Source organism: Dipodomys ordii, unplaced genomic scaffold, assembly GCF_000151885.1.
Source record: "Dipodomys ordii isolate 6190 unplaced genomic scaffold, Dord_2.0 Scaffold23, whole genome shotgun sequence".
In the NCBI taxonomy this organism is placed as follows: domain Eukaryota; kingdom Metazoa; phylum Chordata; class Mammalia; order Rodentia; family Heteromyidae; genus Dipodomys; species Dipodomys ordii.
The window spans coordinates 1,927,098-1,948,089 of NW_012267239.1; the positions used below are offsets into that span (position 1 = coordinate 1,927,098).

At 45.7% G+C, this 20,992-nt stretch overlaps 1 protein-coding gene across 1 annotated transcript in view; it reads right to left on the reverse strand.

Moving 5' to 3' along the window:
• Sfi1 (Sfi1 homolog, spindle assembly associated (yeast)) overlaps positions 1 to 20,992 on the reverse strand; it is a 63,062-nt gene that overhangs the window by 16,321 nt on the left and 25,749 nt on the right. The window contains exons 8-15 of the mRNA XM_013014252.1: positions 20,427 to 20,583; positions 17,394 to 17,555; positions 14,554 to 14,624; positions 12,410 to 12,502; positions 9,724 to 9,821; positions 8,378 to 8,444; positions 3,458 to 3,588; positions 2,786 to 2,789 (exon numbers count right to left, since the gene is read on the reverse strand). Coding sequence (XP_012869706.1) covers positions 2,786 to 2,789; positions 3,458 to 3,588; positions 8,378 to 8,444; positions 9,724 to 9,821; positions 12,410 to 12,502; positions 14,554 to 14,624; positions 17,394 to 17,555; positions 20,427 to 20,583 — 783 coding nt within the window. The remainder of the gene's footprint in view (positions 1 to 2,785; positions 2,790 to 3,457; positions 3,589 to 8,377; positions 8,445 to 9,723; positions 9,822 to 12,409; positions 12,503 to 14,553; positions 14,625 to 17,393; positions 17,556 to 20,426; positions 20,584 to 20,992) is intronic.

Here is a 20,992-nt window from a genome sequence, read left to right on the forward strand (position 1 = left end):
TGGCTCAAGTGGTAGAGTGCTAGCCTTGAGCTGAAGAGCTGAGGGACAGCGCCCAGGCCCAGAGTTCAGGCCCCATGACCAGACCCAAAAAAAAATAAAAAAACAAAAAAAAACTCAAAGACAGTGCACAGGCCCTGAGTCAAGCCCCACGAGTGACCAAACAACAATTTTTTTTTTTTTTTGTCGGTTGTGGGGTTTGAACTCTGGGCCTGGGAACTGTCCCTGAGCTCTTCAGCTCAAGACTAGTGCTCTACCACTTGAGCCACAGCACCACTTCTGGTTTTCAGAGTGGTTTATTGGAGACAAGTCTCACAGACTTTCTTGCCCAGACTGGCTTTGAACCCAATCCTCAGATCTCAGCCTCCTGAGTATGAAGATTACAGGCGTGAGCCACCAGTGCCTGGCAAAAACAGAAAAAAATGTATCTTAAGAGTATAGAGGGCTGAGAAGGTGGCTCAGTGGTAGAGTGCTTGCCTGGCATGCATGAGGCCCTGGGTTCGATTCCTCAGTACCACATAAGCAGGGGGAAAAAAAGCCAGAAGTGGCGCTGTGGTTGTGGTGGTAGAGCGCTGGCCTTTAGCTGAAGAGCTGAGGGACAGCGCCCAGGCCCAGAATTCAGGCCCCCATGACCAACCAGAAAAAAAAAAGAGTGTATAAGACTAGATATTTGGAACATTACTAAGTGTTAAACCATAAATATTTACTTACCAAGAGAATCACAAATCAAACCAATTCTGAAGACTAGAGGGATTATTAATATTTTGCACTAAGCATTTGGACTTTATCACTTAGTTTCTATGAGGACCTATGACAAGGACTATTATCAAATTATCTGCTTACATTTGGGAAGATGGAGGCTCGGAGGGATTGGTTTTCCCTGGGTCACAAAGCTGGCCAGTGCCAGAACAAAGGTCTGAATACAATTCTTTTTGAGCTTGCAAGATAGACGCACTGTACTCCCTCATGAACCAGGAAGGTGAGAACCTGAAAAACTAAGTCACCTAAAAAGTCCAACCCACCAAGGCAGGCCAAAATCAAGGTCAGATTTCATCATACTTCAAGCCTGGTCTCCTGTCTGCTCCCTGTCTACAATTTGCCCTTGCAGCCTTTAAACACCCAAGCCTGCTTCCCCAGCAGAAAGCCTTTTGGAGGTTCCTCTTGCTTGTAGAGAAAATAACAGAGTATGTGGATGTCTTAAGTACTGAAGTCATTTCTGGATTAGATCGTGTACAAGGAACCTTGTACAAGATCTTGTACAAGAACAGGAACCAGGAAGAGGAAGCTGCTTTCTTCCAGAGAAGGGAGAAATGTTCTCTTAATACCACCCCCAAAAAACATTTCTGTGGACTTTGTGCTCAGGAGTGCTGGAGTTCTGGGTGATCCCTCAAAGCAGTATCTCCAGATTCAATATCACACCCCTTTCTCTCTCTTATCATCTCTCCATCATCCACAACTGATACATTGTATGTAATCTTGAAAACCGCCACTTTACTGGCTCCACACATCTGTTCAAGCATCTGGCCCATTTTCTGTCTATAGCATCAGTCTGGATCCCCAGTCTGCTGTCCTCAACTTTCCACCCTGACCATCTATCTAGTGACTGCCTTACTCCTTTGGCTCACAGGAAACCCCCCACCCCATAATGCCATGCTCCCCTGCCATACTCAGCACTGGCTCTGAGATATTAGAAGAAATTGTGGCATGGATCAGTTGTGTGGGGTATTGGGATTTGAACTCAGAGCCTCTTGCTTGCTAGGCAGGTGCTCTACCACTAAGACATGCCTCCAGGTCTGGAATTTTCAGTATTTTCTTTGTCTGAAGTCGATAAATTTTTATTTAATCATTTTCACATATTGTGATTCCTTCAGTGCCCATCAAGGTGAGTATCAAGATTTCTCTTGATGGGCTGGGAAGGTGGCTCAGTGGTAGAATGCTTGCCTTGTATGCCTGAGGCCCAGGGTTCAATTCCTCAGCACCACATAAGCAAAAAGAAAAAAGCCGGAAGTGGTGCTATGGCTGTAGTGGTAGAGCACTAGCCTTGAGCTGAAGAGCTGAGGGACAGCGCCCAGGCCCAGAGTTCAGGCCCCACGACCAGGCCCCCCCCCCAAATATATATTTCTCTTGAAATCTAAGATAGCCCTTTTTGAGAGATACAATGCAAGTCACACCACTGCTCAGGAGGATGAGATCTAAGATCAATTGCTATGTCCAATTGGCCAACAAAAAGCTGGAACTCACATAGCAGAGCACAGGTCCAGAGTTCAATCTCTAATGCCAGCAAGCACACACACAACAGAACCGATCGCCCTGTCACAAACCTTTTATTAGAGCTTTTCTTATCACTATTATAGAAATAGTAATGACAACTTCAAAATCCCACAGCTAAGGTTTTTGAAATGTCATTCTTCAAGCAAATTATTTTGGGATCCTAGAAAGATGAATTATAGAAAGCTCGTGTAATGAATAAAATTACAGATTTTATTCATTACTATTAATACTGATGGAACACATCTCCCTCACTGTATATTTTGACCCATGAGCTTAAAACGTTACAGCTCTCATTGTTTGCTGTGATGAAAGCGCAACCTGTGTCTCAATTCAGCCTCACGGACAATTCTGGACCCTGGTCAACACTGTCAAGGCTTTCTTATACACAGTGTATCTTCTTATCAGAATGTAAAACTCCTAGAGAGTCATTGGAAAAATAGTCCCCATCATCATCAAGTAGAAAGCACGTGGACTTTGGAATGGAGAACTGAGTGTCAAATCTGGTTCTGCCACGTACTCGACTGAGTTAGCATGGGTAGGCCACTTATCATTTTACACCTGTTCTCAGGACTGCTGAGAGGAGGAGACTATTAGTGAAGATTAGGTGAAAGGAGCTTTTATGTATGCTCACTTTCTTCTACCATATAATGCCACCACAAGGGCTGATCACAGTTATGGGTTCAAAATTTCTTCACTGCGTTCCACTGACATGTAGTGGGGACCTGCGCTGAGCAAGACCTTTTTAATTTTGTTGATGACTATAGTTGCAACACTATAAAAATCCAGTCTTAAAAAAAAAAAAAAAACCAGGTCTTGTAGCACAGAAATTGTTTCTGGGAAATCACACTCAAGAATGTCTGCCAGTGTGATGCATAGTCCCCCAGCCCCGGCTCTCCTCCAGAATGCTAATGGATGGCCTTATGGAGCTCTCAGCAGCATGAAATGAGGACAGGGGCATGGCTCACAGGCTATTTTGAAAATACTTACAGTAAGGATGGACAACACTTTTCTCAGGAGTACCGGCTGTCCTTTCCCATTAGATGAAATCAATAAGCCCACATTATTGAGAACCCAGGAAGAAACAGCGTCAGGGACCGGGGGAGGGAGAAGCAAAGTCACCAGGTTGTATGCCTGGCAGAGTTAGATTGGAGATGTGTGGTCTTGTGGAGATGGGAGCCGCCCAGCTCACCTGTGGAAACGGACAGCTCTTGCATTGAGGATATAATCCTGCTGGTGCCGTCGCCAAAGTCTGTTCCAAGTGTGGAATGCAGTGGGCATGGCTCTCTGCTGGAAATGACGGTCTGCTCTGGCCTTCAGGAGCTGAAGTAAAATAATAAATAGCCTTTTGTGCTTTGTTTTTCTTTCAAATGAACTTTCAGAGTCTGTACGTGTGTGTGTGTACGAGTGCGTGTGCACACGCGCACATCAGTACTAGGGCTTGAAATTAGGACTTCATGCTTTCTTGTCTTTTTCCCTCAAGCCTAGCCCTCTACCATTTGAGCATGCCTAGGCTTGGCTTCAAACCATGATCCTCAGACCTCAGCCTCCTCAGCAGCTAGGATTACAGGCACGAAGCACTGCTGCCTTGCAAAAGCCCTCGTCTCAAGGGAAGACTGCTTCCTACACGTGAAAAGTGCAGGAGAAACTCTGAAAATACTGTATTTGGTTTTGGCCAACGTGCTAGATGAAAAATGAAACATGGTAGATAAAAATTACTTCATTTACATATGGTCTTAGCACATTTTCCTATGTATTTAGATAAATATTACAGATCCAGTTAGATAACAACTATATCTATATGTATAGTATATACATATGAGCATCTATTTTTTATTGGTTATTTTTTTTTTTTTTTGTCGGTCGTGGGACTTGAACTCTGGGCCTGGGCGCTGTCCCTCAGCTCTTCAGCTCAAGGCGAGCACTCTACCACTTGAGCTACAGCACCACTTCCGGTTTTCTGGTGGTTTATTGGAGATAGGAGTCTCACGGTCTCTCCTGCCTGGGCTGGCTTTGAACCGTGATCCTCAGATCTCAGCCTCCTGAGTAGCTAGGATTACAGGAGTGAGCCACCAGCGCCCGGCTTTGGTTTTTTTTTTTGTTGGTCGTGGGGCTTGAACTCTGAACATGGGTGCTTGTCCCTGCGCTCTTCAGCTCAAGGCGAGCGCTCTACCACTTGAGCCACAGCACCACTTCCGGTTTTCTAGTGGTTTACTGGAGATAAGAATCTTATGAGCTGGGCGCTGGTGATTCACGCCTGTAATCCTAGCTACTCAGGAGGCTGAGATCTGAGCATCGCGGTTCAAAGCCAGCCCGGACAGGAAAGACCGTGAGACTCCTATCTCCAATAAACCACCAGAAAACCGGAAGTGGCACTGTAGCTCAAGTGGTAGAGTGCTCGCCTTGAGCTGAAGAGCTGAGGGACAGCGCCCAGGCCCAGAGTTAAAGCCCCACGATTGACCAAAAAAGAAAAAAAAAAATCTCACGAACTTTCCTGCCAGGGCTGGCTTTGAACCTTGATCCTCAGATCTCAGCCTCCTGAGTAGCTAGGATTACAGGTGTGAACCACCGGCACCCGGCTTTAAGATTGTTTCTTAACTATACCTGTCTGCTATACCTCTGTAGCAGCCAGGGATGCTTGGTCTCATATATGTTGTAAAAAAAAGAAAAGAAAAAGAAAAAAAGAACCTTTCTGGCTGGGCACCAGTGGCTCACACCTGTAATCCTAGCTATGCAGGAGGCTCAGATCTGAGGATCATGGTTCAAACCCTGCCCAGGCAGGAAAGTCTGCAAGATTCTTATCTCCAATAAACCACCAGAAAACCAGAAGTGGCGCTGTGGCTCAAGTGATAGAGTGGTCACCTTGAGCTGAAGAGCTGAGGAACAGCACCCATGTTCAGAGTTCAAGCCCCACGACCAACCAAAAAAAAAAAAAGAAAAGAAAAGAATTTTTCTGTAGACCCAGGGCTGGCCTCAAACTGCAGTTCTCCTAAATAGCTAGGCAAGATTACAGGTATGAGCCACCTGAAGAACTGGTGTGGTTTTTACATATCAATGGACCATTGGAACAGTGTGGATATGACACGTATATGAATATGTGGGTATATATACTCTCACCCCTCAGAGAAAAGAATATGCCAGATTTACTCAACAAATGTCACCTTAAGATGCAAGCTCATGAATTCTACCACTGAGCTATATCCCAGCCCTCAGAAACCCATAGTAAGTAATATTTTGAACTGTTGTACTCCTGGGTCATCTTCACTTATAGGTAATCTTCAGGTAGTTAGTGAAAGGTCTTTAAAAAGCAACCATCTTGGGCTGGGAATGTGGCTCAGTGGTAGAGTGCTTGCCTAGCATGCATGAAGCCTTGGGTTCAATTTCTCAGTACCACATAAACAGAAAAAGCCGGAAGTGGCACTGTGGCTCTCAAGTGGTAGAGTGCTAACCTCAAGCAAAAGAAGCTCTGAGACAGTGCCCAGGCTGAGTCCAAGTCCAAGGACTGGTAAATACATACATACATACATACATAAAATAAAAACAACCATTTAACATCACTGCATTCACTATTCCTCAGACCTGTTTTGCCAAGATAAATGAACTTAAAAGAGTCCTTTCAGAAACAATCAAAGGGGCTGGGAAGGTAGCTCAGTAGTACAGCGCTTGCCTCACATGCATGAAGCCCTGGGTTCGATTCCCCAGCACCACATAAGCAGAAAAGCTGAAAGTGGCGGTATGGCTCAAGTGGTAGAGCGCTAGCCTTGAGCTGAAGAGCTGAGAGACAGCGCCCAGGCCCAGAGTTCAGGCCCCACGACCAGCAAGAAAAAAAAAAACAATCAAAGGGACATAAAAGGATATCCCTAAGGTTGACACAAAACCAGCCACACCTTGGGAGAGTGCCATCTAAACAACCTCGCAGACCAGACGACTCTTGGGAACATTCAGATATGGTGAATCGCAGTGCACTCACTCATTTGTGTGTTCATGCATCCAAATGAGTCAGCAATGCCTTTGCCAAACAGAGCTTGGGTAAAGGAGAAGAGACAGGCTGTACCCTGAAGGAGCTCACAGGCTGGGGGGAAAGAGGCCAGCAGGCAACTACACAATGATGCACTGATAAACTACACCAGCGAAGTGGCTGGGGTGGAGGAGGAGGAAGGAGCACTCAAGTCAGCAGGGTGGTGAGCCAAAGAGAACTGCAGGTACAGTAATGGGCAGAACACACACAGAATGTTCAGGAATGACTGGCACCCACCTAGCCAGAATGCAGATGAGAAGGGAAGAGTAGTAGCAGGAAGGAGGGGTACAGAAAGACTAGCTCGTGGAGGAGTCTTTGTGCCTTGCTAAAAATTTGTGTTCTATGGAGGGTGTTGGTAGCTCATTCCTGTAATCCCAGCTACTCATGAGGCTGAGATTGGAGGACTAAGGTTCAAAGTTAGCCTGAGGGGCTAGGAATGTCGCTTAGTGGTGAAGTGCTTGCCTAGCATGCACAAAGCCCTGGGTTCAATTCCTCAGCACCACATAAACAGAAAAAGCTGGCTCAAGTGGTAGAATGCTAGCCTTGGGCAAAAAGAAGCTCAGGGATGGTACTCAGGTCCTGAGTTTAAGCCCAGGACTGGCAAAAAAGAAAAAAAGCTAGCCTGAGTAGAAAAGTCCATTAATGCTTCTCTCCAATTAACCACCAAAAAGCCAGAAGTGGAGATGTGGCTCAAGTAGCAGAGTACCAGCCTTGAGCAAAAAAGCTCAGGGACAGCACCAAAGCCCCTGAGTTCAAGCCCCAGAATTGGCATGAACACACACACACACACACACACACACACATACACACACACACACACACACACACACAGCAATCTACCCCACAACTGAGGAGAAAAACAAAACTTCAGGTTCACATGTCAGATTCTGGCAGCAGATGGATGCAGATGGAGGTAGCAAGAGCAGCACTAATATAACCAGGGGAGTTTGGCTGATGTCTTCTCTGACTGCCAGGGATAGCCAGAGTGGCCCTTCCCATGTTGACATTATGAACTGAACAAACTCCCTCTGAGTCTGAATGTGGCTTTGAAATCCTTCAGACAGCTACTCCAACCATTAGAACCAGCCTGCAAGATCACTTATCTGCCACCTTGGTGCTGACTTGTAAGGCTATGAGGGCAGGGATTCTCTTTACTTTGTATCATACTTGCAACCTCAGTGCTTAGGCATAGTAGTTGTGTGCAAAGGTTGTGCAGTAAGTCTTTTTGGGTGTGTGCACTGGTTCTAGGGTTTGAACTCAGGGCCTAAGTTCTTTTTTTTTTTTTTGGGGGGGGGGTCCAGTCGTGGGGCCTGAACTCTGGGCCTGGGCGCTGTCCCTCAGCTCTTCAGCTCAAGGCTAGCACTCTACCACTTGAGCCACAGCGCCACCTCCGGCTTTTTTCTTTTTGCTTATGTGGTGCTGAGGAATAGAACCCAGGGCCTCATGCATGCAAGGCAAGGACTCTACCACTGAGCCACCTTCCCAGCCCTTTAGGGCCTAAGTTCTGTCCATAGCTTTACTCCTCAAGGCTGGCATTGGGCCTCGTGAGGCACAGTTCTACTCCCAGCTTTTTGGTGATCAATTGGAGATATGTCTCACAGACTTTTCTTGCCCAACCTGGATTCAAACCAGTTAGGGTTATACGCATGAGCCACAGGTGCCCAGCTCAGTACGTATTCATCAAGCTATCTTTACTCACTTGCCATCCTGACCCCACCTCCTCCACCTACTGGAGCATCTGTTTCATATTAGGCAGCTCTGGGATACAACACTCATACTCTTCACCTCTCCACATCTGGAGATCCCACTGAGTGAGGGGCTGGTGAGTTCATATCATAAACTAGTGTGAATGAAGACGCGCATGGCTGGCAGGAGCTGGCTCTCTGCATTTTCCTAGCAGATAAAGAGATGGAGTTGAGCAGATGTTCTGACTAGCAGGGACTGAAGGAAATTATCTCAGAGCCTTTCATAGCACCCTCTCCTCCAAATCAGAACAATAAGATCTCATGGCAGAGTCCTAAGAAATCTTTGCAAAGCCATCAGGCTGAGTGTAAGTGTAAGGCTAGATGCTGTCTGCTGTGACACACTCCTTACCCGTTTGTATCTTCTCTTCTGAACATACCGGAGCCACAATTGGATACACTTGCGCAGCAATGTCACCCTGGAATAAAACACAGAACAGCTAGGTACTGCTTATCAGCACCTTCAGGTTTCTGGTTTTAAAAATTCTGTTTTTGTTTTTTTTTTGTCTATTGTGGGGCTTGAACTCTGGGCCTGGGTGTTGTCCCTGAGCTCTTCAGCTCAAGGCGAGCCCTCTACCACTTGAGCCACAGTGCCACTTCCAGTTTTCTGTCGGTTAATTGGAGACAAGACTCTCAGGATCTTTCCTGCCCAGGCTTTGAACTGAGATCCTCATATCTCAGCCTCCTGAGTAGCTAGGATCACAGGTGTGAGCCACCGGCACCCGAAATTTTTGTTTTGTTTCTAAGGCAGGAAAATTTAGACATGGTTACCTCTTGAGAGTTAGAGGCACCCATGGGCTTATTAGTTTCATTCTAAGAACAAAGAAAACAAATACCTAACATTTTTTTGGCTTTTTTTTTTGGGTCCGGTCATGGGGCCTGAACTCTAGGCCTGGGCGCTGCCCCTCAGCTCTTCAGCTCAAGGCTAGCACTCTACCACTTGAGCCATAGCACCCCTTCCGGCTTTTGTCTTTTTGCTTATGTGGTGCTGGGGAATCGAACCCAGGGCCTCAGGCATGCAAGGCAAGCGCTCTACCACTGAGCCACCTTCCCAGCCCTTGGTTTTGTTTTTTGTCAGTCGTGGGGTCTAAACTCTGGGCCTGGGTGCTGTCCCTCAGCTCTTCAGCTCCAGGCTAGTGCTCTATCATTTGAGCCACAGCACTACTTCTGGCTTTTTCTGCTTATGTGGTGCTGTAAAATCGAACCCAGGGTCTAATGTATGCAAGGCAAGCATTCTACCACTGAGCTACATTCCCAGCCCTCTAACATGCTTTTGACTCATGCTTGCTTTAAAATTTTGATAACTCTGGTTTTATTTTCGTTTATTTTTAATACTGGAATTCAAACACAGGGCCTCACACATACTAAGAAAGTGATATCCCACTGAGCTATATCCCCAGTCCTTGATAATTTCCTTATAGGCTTCATTAGAGCAGCAAGTATACTACCTCTAGAATTTAGAAAATATGTATAAAAGTCCCTATATTCTACCTGTCTGGATTTTCTTTTTGTTTTAGGGGTAGTGCAGTTTCAATTCAAACCCTCATGCTTGCCAAGGCAGGAGCTTTACCACGTGAGCCATGGCTCCCAGTTCCTTTTTGAGTCTGCCACTCCCTCATGCCTGGGTAACTGATCACTGCTAGAAGACCCAAAGTCAGAATCACACAGTGTCTCTGGAGAGGCAGAGCCCAGTCTTACCTGTAGTGGCCTCGGGCTGCATGCGATAAAGGGAGCTGATCTCGCTCCTTCCTCTGCTCAATCTGAGACTGCCAGAGGTTCCAGAACCTGCGCAGCAGCTAAAGTCAGACAGGGATAAAATGGAAGTGTATTAGGTAAAATATGAAATAATTGCTTTTGCTCATAACCTGCTGATTAACTGTTGACTCCCAGACTGTGAGCACTCCCCCCGTACCCCTGTCCCACAAAGCAGATATTATCTCAGTGTAGAACATCCAACACCCAAAATAATCATGGCTACCTAGAGAGGAGGTATTGTCTGGCCCAGGGTCAAAGGCAAAGAGAAAGTTCTTCTAGTTTCTGGGATAAAAAGCTAACCCTAACCTGGGCTTCATGGAAGACAATGATGTTTTAGAAAGTAAAACTAACCTTAACACCTATTCCAAACTGTGAAATAGTTTTGCCAATATATTTCATTTCAATCTCTAATCAAGCCCTTCAACTTCTATTTTACAGGGGGCTAAAGAAAAATCAAAAGAACAAAAGAAGCAATAAGACAAACTGAGAATAAAGAATACTGTACAAAATAATAAGCATGTTCTTCAAAAAATAAAAAAGCTGGTGATATCATTTTAAAGAAAAACTATACATTATGCTAAATAAGCTAATCACAAAAGGATAAATACTGTAAATTTAATTTATGAGGTCTCTAGAGGAGCCACATTCATAAAGACAGACAGACAGTAGACTGATGGTTGTCATGGCTGGGGGAAGATCAATGCGGAGTTAGTTTTTAATAGATACAGCTGCAGTTTGCAAGATGCAAAAGTTCTAGACACAGTGAGTGGTAATAATGAACAACATGGATTTGTGTAATGCTACTTCACAATGGTTAAAATGATAACCTTTATATGTACTTTGCCCACAGTTAAAAATGTATTTAGAAGTAAATCAACACGCACAAAAAGACGTAGTTGCCACGCACTGGTGCCCCCACCTATAATCCTAGCTACTCAGGAGGCTGAGATCTAAGGATCACAGTTTGAAAACAGCCTGGGCAGGAAAGTCCATGAGACTCTTATCTCCAATAAACTACGCAGAAAAAGCTAGAAGTAGCATTGTGGTTCAAGTAGTAGAGCACTAGACTTGAGCCAAACAAGCTCAAGGACAGTGCCCAAGCTGAGTTCAAGCTCCAGAACTGGGACGGACGGACGGACGGACACACACACACACACACACACACACACACACACACACACACACAAAGATGTGTGGTATGGGAAGGAGGCTGTTCTAATTTAAGAGCTTTAGGAGACAGCCAGGTATAGTGGCATACCCCTGAGATCTCAGGCCTCAGAGGGCTGAGGCAGTATTACAAGTCTGAAGCTAGTCTAGGCCCCATAGAGAAACCGGTTTTATATTTATATTAAAAAAAAAAAAAAAGCCAGAAGTGGCGCTGTGGCTCAAGTGGTAGAGCACTAGCCTTGAGCTGAAGAGCTCAGGGACAGCGCCCAGGCCCAGAGTTCAGGCCCACAACCGGACCCAAAAAAAAAAAAACCAAGTCAGCCAGGGCAGGAAAGTGCTTCGTGACTCTTACCTCCACTTAACCAATTTACCAGCAAAAAGCTGAAACTGGAGGTATGGCTCAAGTGGTAGAGAACCAGCCTTGAGCAAAAAGGTGAGAGCAGGAAGCCCATACCAAATTAAAAAAAAAAAATGAGGGCTGGGAATATGGCTTGGTGGTAGAAGCCCTAGGTTCAATTCCTCAGTACCACATAAACAGAAAAGGCTGGAAGTAGAGCTGTGGCTCAAGCCTTGAAGCGGGGACGACTCAGGGACAGCACTTGGATCCTGAATTAAATCTGCGCGCGTGCGTGCGCATGCGCGCGCGCACACACGCACACGCACACGCACAGCAGCTAGAAAGATATTTTGGGAACAATTGTGAAAATCTAAATATAGACTGGGTATATGATAATATTAGGTCATTATTATTAATTTCGTTAAAGAGATGATAAAGATATTATAGTTAAGAAACTTCTTACTTGGAGTGATGTATGTGGAAATGTTTCAGTACACTATGTAATGATGTTTATAATTTACTTTGAAATGACTAGAGGTGGGTTGGGGAACTGAAGCAGAGGCTAGGTATGGTGGCACATGCCTGTAATCTCAGCTACTTGGAGGGTAAAAACAGGATTGTGATCTGAGATTAGCTTGGGAAAAAGTGAGAGACACTATCTAAAAAACAAAGTAAAATAAAACCGATGGAAAAAAAAAGGATTAACCAGTGCTCTGAAGCAACAGTTTCTTTATTAGAAGGTTTGGATTACTAAAGAAAATAAGCATTCAGATTTTAGAGTCTAGCTGGGTGCTGGTGGCTCATACCTGTAATCCTAGCTACTCAGGAGACTGAGATCTGAGGATCATGGTTCAAAGCCAACCCAAGCAGGAAAGTCCATAAGACTCTTATCTCTAATTGTGTACCAGAAATCCAAAAGTGGCATTGTGGCTAAAAGTGGCAGAGCATTATTAGTCTTGAGTAAAAAAGAGCTCAGGGACAGCACTCAGGCCTGAGTTCAAGCTGCATGACTGACCAAAAAAAAAAAAGATTTTGGAGTCTAAAGTGTAAACTAATCTCTGAGCACAGAGGTCACAAGAGAATGGCCATCAGCATGGGTCCCTTAATACAGAAGATAACCCTTACCATGACATCGTGCTGTTGGTGAGCAAGATTCTTCCTTATTCGTTGGAGATGGATTCGGGTCACATTGTCTCTTAGAGCTCTGAAGCAAAAATACTACATAAAGAAGAAATTACAGCAATTATAAAGAATCAGAATCTATAGAAATAAGTGTGGACTTGCTCAGGGCATGTGGCTCAAATGGAAGAACACTTGTCTAGAAAGCTCAAGGCCTTCAATTCAAACCCCAGCACAGCCAAAAAAAAAAAAAAAGTGTGGACAAAGGAAAAGCGGTGCCTCCACTCAAGGGTCAGAATGTTCAGGGAGCACTCCACTCCCTTCAATTGCTTTGCTTTGAAATCAAGTTGGGAACTAATACAAGCCAGCCTATGCAGCAGGCACTCAATAAGATTGGCTGCACCACTCCCTAGTGTCCACATACCGTGCCATGAACACGCCACCTCTGATCCCCATCATCCACACAAGAAAGAATTCTACCAAGGTCAAAAGTCAACTTTTACCTAGGAGAGAGTCAAGGATGGGGGAGGGTGAGCACTAGGACTCAGTGGCAGACTGCTTGCCTACCACGCACCAGATCTGCTGGGTTCAAGCCCCAGAAAAACACACATATGCACCTTTTTGTTTATAGTATTTTTTTAAACCATACAAGGGGCAGTATATACATGTATATAATTACAAATGCAGATGGCTTGGTCTGTACTGTGGTAAGAACTCAGGGACTCATGTTTGCTATAAATATTCCTTTGCTAGAGTAGCCTAGAAGGAAACCTTGGGGAGTAGCGGGTCTTGGGACAGGAGCAGGACACTCAGGCCTGGCTGAGCTCCAACAACAATGTTTCACATTGAACCTAGACAAAGCCCATTTGTCCCTCATGGCCCTGAACCTTGGGTTGTAGTTTCTGCCACAGGAGTTAAGATTAGATAGCCTTAAGGAGTTTTCATATTACGGAGCTTGAGGCTCTTATAAGTCTTTGATGACTAGCTCAGATAGTCAGGGTAGGAGGCAGCGGCTAGTTGAACAGAAACTGACTGTCCAGATCTTGCCTCAAGCTCAGCATTGTGACTTTGATCTTTGTTACAGATGAGGCTTCTGCCATTCTAATGTGATCCACTATGTAAAAAGATTACAACACTTAAGATTCCTTCACAGCTTCAAATATCTATCTCTGATCCTACACCATTGCCTTCTCTCCAAAATGCAAATAGGAACACCAATAATGAAAAGAGTGCTTCAAGACTACAGCTCAGAAAGTGGCTCTGAAGCTCAAGTGGTCAAGCGCTCACCTTGAGCTGAAGAGCTGAGGGACAGCGCTCAGGCCCAGGGTTCAAGCCCCACAACTCACTAAATAAATAAATAAAAATAAAGATCCAAAATGTCTTCAAGTTAAAAAACAACAACAACAACAAAGACTACAGCTCAGCCAGGCACCAGTGGCTCATGCCTGTAATCTTGACTATGCAAGAGGCTGAGATCTGAGGACTGCGGTTCAAAGCCAGCCCGAGCAGGAAAGTCCAAGAGACTCTTATCTCCAACTAACCACCAGAAAACTGGAAGTGGCTCTGTGGCTCAAGTGGTAGAGCATCAGCCTTGAGCTGAAGAGCTGAGGGTCAGCACCAGGCCCAGAGTTTAATCGCCACAATCAACCAAAAAAAAACAAAAAACAGGGGCTGGGAAGGGGGCTCAGTGGTAGAGCGCTTGCCTTGCATGCCTGAGGCCCTGGGTTTGACTCCTTAGCACCACATAACCAAAAAGAAAAAAGCCCGAAGTGGCGCTGTGGCTCAAGTGGTAGCCTTGAGCTGAAGAGCTGAGGGACAGCGCCCAGGCCCAGAGTTCAGGCCCCACGACCAGACCCCCCCAAAAAAAAAACTGCAGTTCAAGCCAGGGACTGGTGGCTCACACCTGTAATCCTAGCTACCCAGGCGGCTGTGGCTAAAGTGATAGAGCACTAGCCTTGAGCAAAAAAGCTCAGAGACAGTACCCAGGCCCCAAGCCTAACAGCAAACATGTTTTGTTTTGTTTAAAAAAAAAAAAAAGACTGCAGCTCACTTAGACCTGGGAACCTTCACTCAATCAGTATGAAAGAGTGAGGGTCCCACATGGATGACTCCAAGGCCATGGGGTGGGGTCCTAGATTTGGCACGCTTACCAGCAGCCTGTGTTGGTGGTGCTCTTCTGCCACCTTCCGCTGGGCAGCTTCTTCGGCACACAGCAGCATATCTGCCAGGAGCTAAGGCCTCCATTGTCAACAAGGCTTCCAACCCTACACAGTGCACCTGCTTCCTCTGATCCACCTGAAGTACCACGGCTGTAAGGGGAACAAGGATGATGTCTACCTCTGTCCCTTGGTAACTCCCAGGAAACCAACCGGGAACCATGTGAGTTCCTTATCAAATAGCTGGCCTGGCCTTCCCTCTCCTTGGATGCCCATGTGATGGAAGGCAAAAAGTACCCAAGTACCAGTTTTAGTAAGCACTTCCAAATCACCACATCTCAGAGACTTGCTCCTTCTCTGTACTCTCGGTTTTGGTATCACAATCTAGTCAGACATTGGAGTGAAAAACCTTGGAATTATTTTCAAATGCTTTTTCCTCCCACCTCCCCCATGTTGTCAGCTGCCAAGCCCATCTGCTCTCCTCTCTCCATCTCCAGCATTGTTCTGTCCCTGCAGCTCATCTGAATTGTCCCTCACGCAGAATGTAAGCATGCTCTCACACAGCTGGTGACCCTGGGACAGCCTCCACCCTCTAATCCAGAACTACCTAAAGCACAAATCTATGCTTATGCATGACTTCTCTGGAACCCTTCAGAAGCTCCCCAGTGCTAAGCATCAGAAAAAGAGGCAGACTCCTAGTCTGCATTGGCTCTCCTACCAGCGACACCCTACAACTCCCTAGCTGAATGCTTCTCCTAACTTGTAAACCTGGGCAGATGGCATCCCTTCCACCTGAAATGTCCTTCCTAGTTTCTGTGCCTGGAGAACTTGTCTTCCCTAACATCTACGTTTAGTTCAAACATTCCCTCCATGCCTGAATCCCCACACAACTTGATAAAAATCTCCTACTACAGGCCTACACTGACATTAAACTCTCCATCCTTCTGCCTCAGCCTCCTGAGTGCCAGGATTCTAAGTGTGTGCCATGATGCCTTTTTTAGATACAAACTTTTATTTTCCCTTTGGTGTCAGTTCTGGGGCTTGAACTTAAAGCCTGAGCACTTTCTCTGAGATTTTGTGCTCCAGGATAGTGCTCTACTGCTTGAGCCACAACTCTAGTTACGGCTTTTTGGTAGTTAATTGAAGATAAAAATCTCGGGGCTGGGAAGGTGGCTCAGTGGTAGAGCGCTTGCCTTGCATGCTTGAGGCCCTGGGTTTGATTCCTCAGCACCACATAAGCAAAAAGAAAAAAAAAACGGAAGTGGCGCTGTGGCTCAAGTGGTAGAGCGCTAGCCTTGAGCTAAAGAGCTGAGGGACAGCGCCCAGGCCCAGAGTTTAAGACCCACAACCATGTTGCAGGGGGAGAGGGGGCAGGGGGAAGGGGGGAGGATAATGAATACTCTGAGTATCTGAGTTGCTCCATCTACAGAACAGAAGCAAGGGCATTTAATGTGATTTGAGGGTGATGAACAAAAGAATGTATGGAGGAACATCAAGCCATCTAAATCTTCACCATAGATATACACTGCGTGGAGGGGTGTAATAATTAAGAACATTTACACAGGAGTAAAGGCCTATGTTCCCAAATACTTAGAAAATCTCTTACAAAACACCCATCTGTTTCTCACCTACGAATGAAGACAGGGACACCTATTCCACAGCACTGTTACAAATTGTGCATAATGACCACAGATGGTACCAAGTTCAATAAACAAGAGCCATGACCACTGAGAAGCAGATGGCCAGGACTATTTCCACTCCCTGAGTGCTCAGAGAAAAACCAGGAAATGGCAACAGAAAAAAGAGATGGAATAATAAAGTCCTCTCTGGAGGAGGCAGAAAAAAGATTTAATCAGGAGGGAGCAGCAGAGGTATTAGGCTCTTTTTTTTTTTTTTCTTTTTGCCAGTCCTGGGACTCGAATTCAAGGCCTGGGCTCTATCCCTAAGCTCCTTTATGCTCAAGGCTAGTACTCTACCACTTAAACCACAGCACCACTTCTGGCTTTTTCCGAGTAGTTTATTGGAGATAAGAGTCTCATGGACGGGCTGGGAAGGTAGCTCAGTGGTAGAGCACTTGCCTTGCATGCATGAGGCCCTGGGTTCGATTCCCTAGCACCACATAAGATAAAAAGCCGGAAGAGGCGCTGTGGCTCAAGTGGTAGTGCGCTATCCTTGAGCTGAAGAGCTGAGGGACAGCACCCAGGCCCAGAGTTCAGGCCTCACGACCGGACCCCAAAAAAAAAAAAAAAAAAGAGTCTCATGGACTTTCCTGCCCAGGCGGTTTCAAACAACAAGCCTCAGCAGTCATACTCCTGAGTAGCTAGTGGCATCAGCCCCCAGCTCTTGGCTTCTAGCTCTATTTTTTTTTAAGTTGGGGGTAAGTTACTCTTTTTTTTTTTTTGTCGGTCTTGGGGCTTGAACTCTAGGCTTGGACACTGTCCCTGTGCTCTTCAGCTCAAGGCAAGTGCTCTACCACTTGAGCCACAGTACCACTTCTGGTTTTCTAGTGGTTTATTGGAGATAAGAGTCTCAAGGACTTTCCTGCCTGGGCTGGCTTTGAACCGCGATCCTCAGATCTCAGCCTCCTAAGTAGCTAGGATTACAAGCGTGAGCCACCAGCGCCTGGCTAAGTTACTCTTTAGAGTATAAGTTGTGTGTATTCTTTTCAATGCACAGTTCAAGTTAAAACAACAACAAAATAACTCAAAGAGGTCAGCAGAGATAAGGCTGCGTTAGATAGTTTGCTAATGGCGTCTTCCTGACACTGCCATGCAGCTCAGCTCCATGCTATCCTGATTGAGGGGTACACAGGCCTGGGAGACTGAGAAGGATACAGTGTTTCCAATGTGTGAAGACCCTCCGCAGTGCCATCTTCCTGGCCAGCTCCTCCACCAGGGCCTGGTGGGCGGACAAGCTCTGCCTCCATTGCCAGGCCCACTGCCAGTCACAGAAGTGTATCTGCAGCACAGTGACATGGTGGAATCGCTCTGCTGTCTCTGAAACAGAAACATAACTTCAGTTTCTTCCTGCTCTTCCATTGAGTGAGAGATGGTAAAAGAAGACAACAATCCTAACCACTAGCACACAAGGCTGCTCCTGGAAAGAATATTCGCAAGTTTTTCTTTTTTGTGTGTGTGGTCCTGGGGCTTGAACTTAAGAGCCTAGGTACTGTCCCTGAGCAGTTTCTTTCTTTTTCAAGGCCAATGCTCTATCACTTGAGCTACAGCTTCACTTCTGGCTTTTTGTTGGTTAATAGATGAGTCTCATGACTTTCCTGCCCAGACTAGCTTTGAATCTCAAACCTCAGATCTCAGCCTCCTGAGTAGCTAGTATTATAGGCATGAGCCACTGGTACCTAGCTCTTCGAAACTTTTTAAACACGGTTTTAAGTTAGCTCAGTAATACAGCATGTGTGTAGCATATCCAAGACCTTAAGCCTGATCCTCAAAACCAAAATATAAAAAGTTGCAAATACTAAAAGGTCTTCAAGAATTCCTAAGCTGCTTTTTCTTCTCTCCAAAAAAAGAGCCAGGGTTGGGACTATGGCTTAGTGGTAGAGTGCTTGTCTCGTATGCCCGAAGCCCTGAGTTTAACTCTCAGTACCACATAAACAGAAAAAGCCGGAAGTGGCATCATGGCTCAAGTGGTAGAGCGCTAGCCTTGAGCTGAAGAGCTGAGGGACAGCGCCCAGGCCCAGAGTTCAGGCCCCATGACCGGACCCAAAAAAAAAAAAAAAAAAAAAAAATGTACTCATTATCTTGCCCATGTAATTGTAACCCCTCTGTACAGTATTTTCACAATAAAAAAAAAAAAAAAGAGCCAAAGGTCTGTAATTTTAGGGATGAGGATGCTGTAAAAATCAGTTTTATCACCAGTTTCTCAGGAATGGTATCTGGTCCTTTCAAAAAGGCGTATGTTGGGCTGGGAAGGTGGATCTGGTAGAGCACTTGCCTTGCATGTATGAGGCACTGGGTTTGATTCTTCAGCACCACAAAAGCAGAAAGCGCTGTGGCTCAAGTGGTAGAGCACTAGCCTTGAGCTGAAGAGCTGAGGGACAGTGCCCAGGCCCAGAGTTCAGGCCCCATGACCGGACCCAAAAAAAAAAAAAAAAAAAGAAATGTACTCATTATCTTGCCCATGTAATTGTAACCCCTCTGTACAGTATTTTCACAATAAAAAAAAAAAAAAGAGCCAAAGGTCTGTAATTTTAGGGATGAGGATGCTGTAAAAATCAGTTTTATCACCAGTTTCTCAGGAATGGTATCTGGTCCTTTCAAAAAGGCGTATGTTGGGGCTGGGAAGGTGGATCTGGTAGAGCACTTGCCTTGCATGTATGAGGCACTGGGTTTGATTCTTCAGCACCACAAAAGCAGAAAAAGCCAGAAGTGGCGCTGTGGCTCAAGTGGTAGAGCTCTAGCCTTGAGCTGAAGAGCTGAGGGACAGCACCCAGGCCCAAAAATTCAAGCCCCATAAAATACGGGAAAAAAAAAATCTTCCAAGAGGGGAGATATCTGTGGGGAGGTTTGGGAGAAAGGAGGAGAGCCTAACCTGACCTAAGATAGCATAGTATTTTGCTTACACTGTTTTATCTCAATACATTCAAGTACAAAAAAGATTGCCAATGATCACGTTCTTATGATTACTAGTTCTGAAACCAATTGGGAAACTAAATCATAAAAATATTATTCCAAAGCTGGGTGCCGGGGCTGGGATATAGCTCAGTGGCAAAGCGCTTGCCTAGCAAGTGCAACGTCCTGGGTTCGATCCCCAGTACCAAAAAAGAAAAGACAAAAAAAATACAGTTAAAAACAAACAAACCCAAAGCTGGGCGCCGGTTGTTCATACCTGTAATCCTAGCTACTCAGGAGGCTGAGATCTGAGGATCTTGGTTCAAGACCAGCCCAGGCAGGCAAGTCCATGAGACTCTTATCTCCAATAAACCACCAGAAAACCAGAAGTGGCGCTGTGGCTCAAGTGGTAGAGCACCTGCCTTGAGGTGAAGAGCTGAGGGACAGCACCCAGGCCCAGAGTTCAAGCTCCATGATTGACCAAAAAAACCCTAAACAAAAAAAAAAAAACTTGTGGGTAGAAATAGGAGGGAAAAACTAGGAGGGAAGCAAGGTGTGACATTGTCCAAAAAGAAATGTACTCTTTAACTTATGTAACTGTAACATCCCTTTTTTTTTTATGTAACTGTAACATCATCTTTTTTTTTTTTTTTTTGTCGATTGTGGGGCTTGAACTCTGGGCCTGAGCGCTGTCCCTCAGCTCTTCAGCTCAAGGCTAGTACTCACTCTACCACTTGAGCCATAGCACCACTTCCAGTTTTTCTGGTGGCTTATTGAAGAGTCTCACAGACTTTCCTGCCCAGGCTGGCTTTGAACCACAATCCTCAGTCTCCGCCTCCTGAGTAGCTAGGATTACAGGCATGAGCCACTGGTACCCAGCTGTATATCATCTTGGGTATTTATTTATTTATTTATGTCAGTTGTGGGGCCTGAACTCTGGGCCTGGGCGCTGTCCCTCAGCTCTTCAGCTCAAGGCTAGCGCTCTACCACATAAGCCACAGCGCCACTTCTGGCTTTTTCTGCTTATGTGGTGCTGTGGAATTAAACCCAGGGCCTCATGCATGCAAGGCAAGCACTCTACCACTGAGCCACCTTCCCAGCCCCATGTATATCATTTTTATAACAGGCAAAAAAAAATTTTTTTTAAAGAATGATGTATTCTTTTTCTCCCAAAATCTTTTCACCAAAACTTATGGCATGACATGGTAATATTTCTTCTTCATAAAGTATCACTGGCACCAGGAAAGGAGAGAGATATTCCAACCAGGCCCCTGTTTGAGAGTTCAGAGTCCTGCTCACCATTCTGTTGCCTCTTCTTCCTGCGGACATGCAGGTATTTAAGCCATGCCTTCAGGGATCTCTGCTTTTGCCGGTGCTCATGGTGTTGCATTGCAAAAACCACCTTTAATCTCTCCTGCTGACTGTGCTGGAGTTCTTTTTGCCACCGTGACCAAGCCTAAAACACAGAGAAATCACTGAATCAAGGGAGAGTCAGGGGCTGGGAAGTTGGCTCAGTGGTAGAGCGCTTGCCTTGCATGCCTGATGCCCTGGGTTCCATTCCTCAGCACCACATAAGCAAAAAGAAAAAAGCCGGAAATGGCGCTGTGGCTCAAGTGGTAGAGCGCTAGCCTTGAGCTGAAGAGCTGAGGGACAGCGGCCCAGGCCCAGAGTTCAGGCCCCACGACTGGACCCCCCCCAAAATCCTCCCCCAAAAAAAATCAAGGAAGAGTCAGAAAAAGTGGAAATACAGGTGAGGGAAGGAAAAGAAACAGATACATCAGATAGGCTAAAATTAGAAATCAGAAGCCAGGAGCCAGTGGCTCATACCTACAATCCTACTCAAGAGGCTAGATCTGAGGATTAAG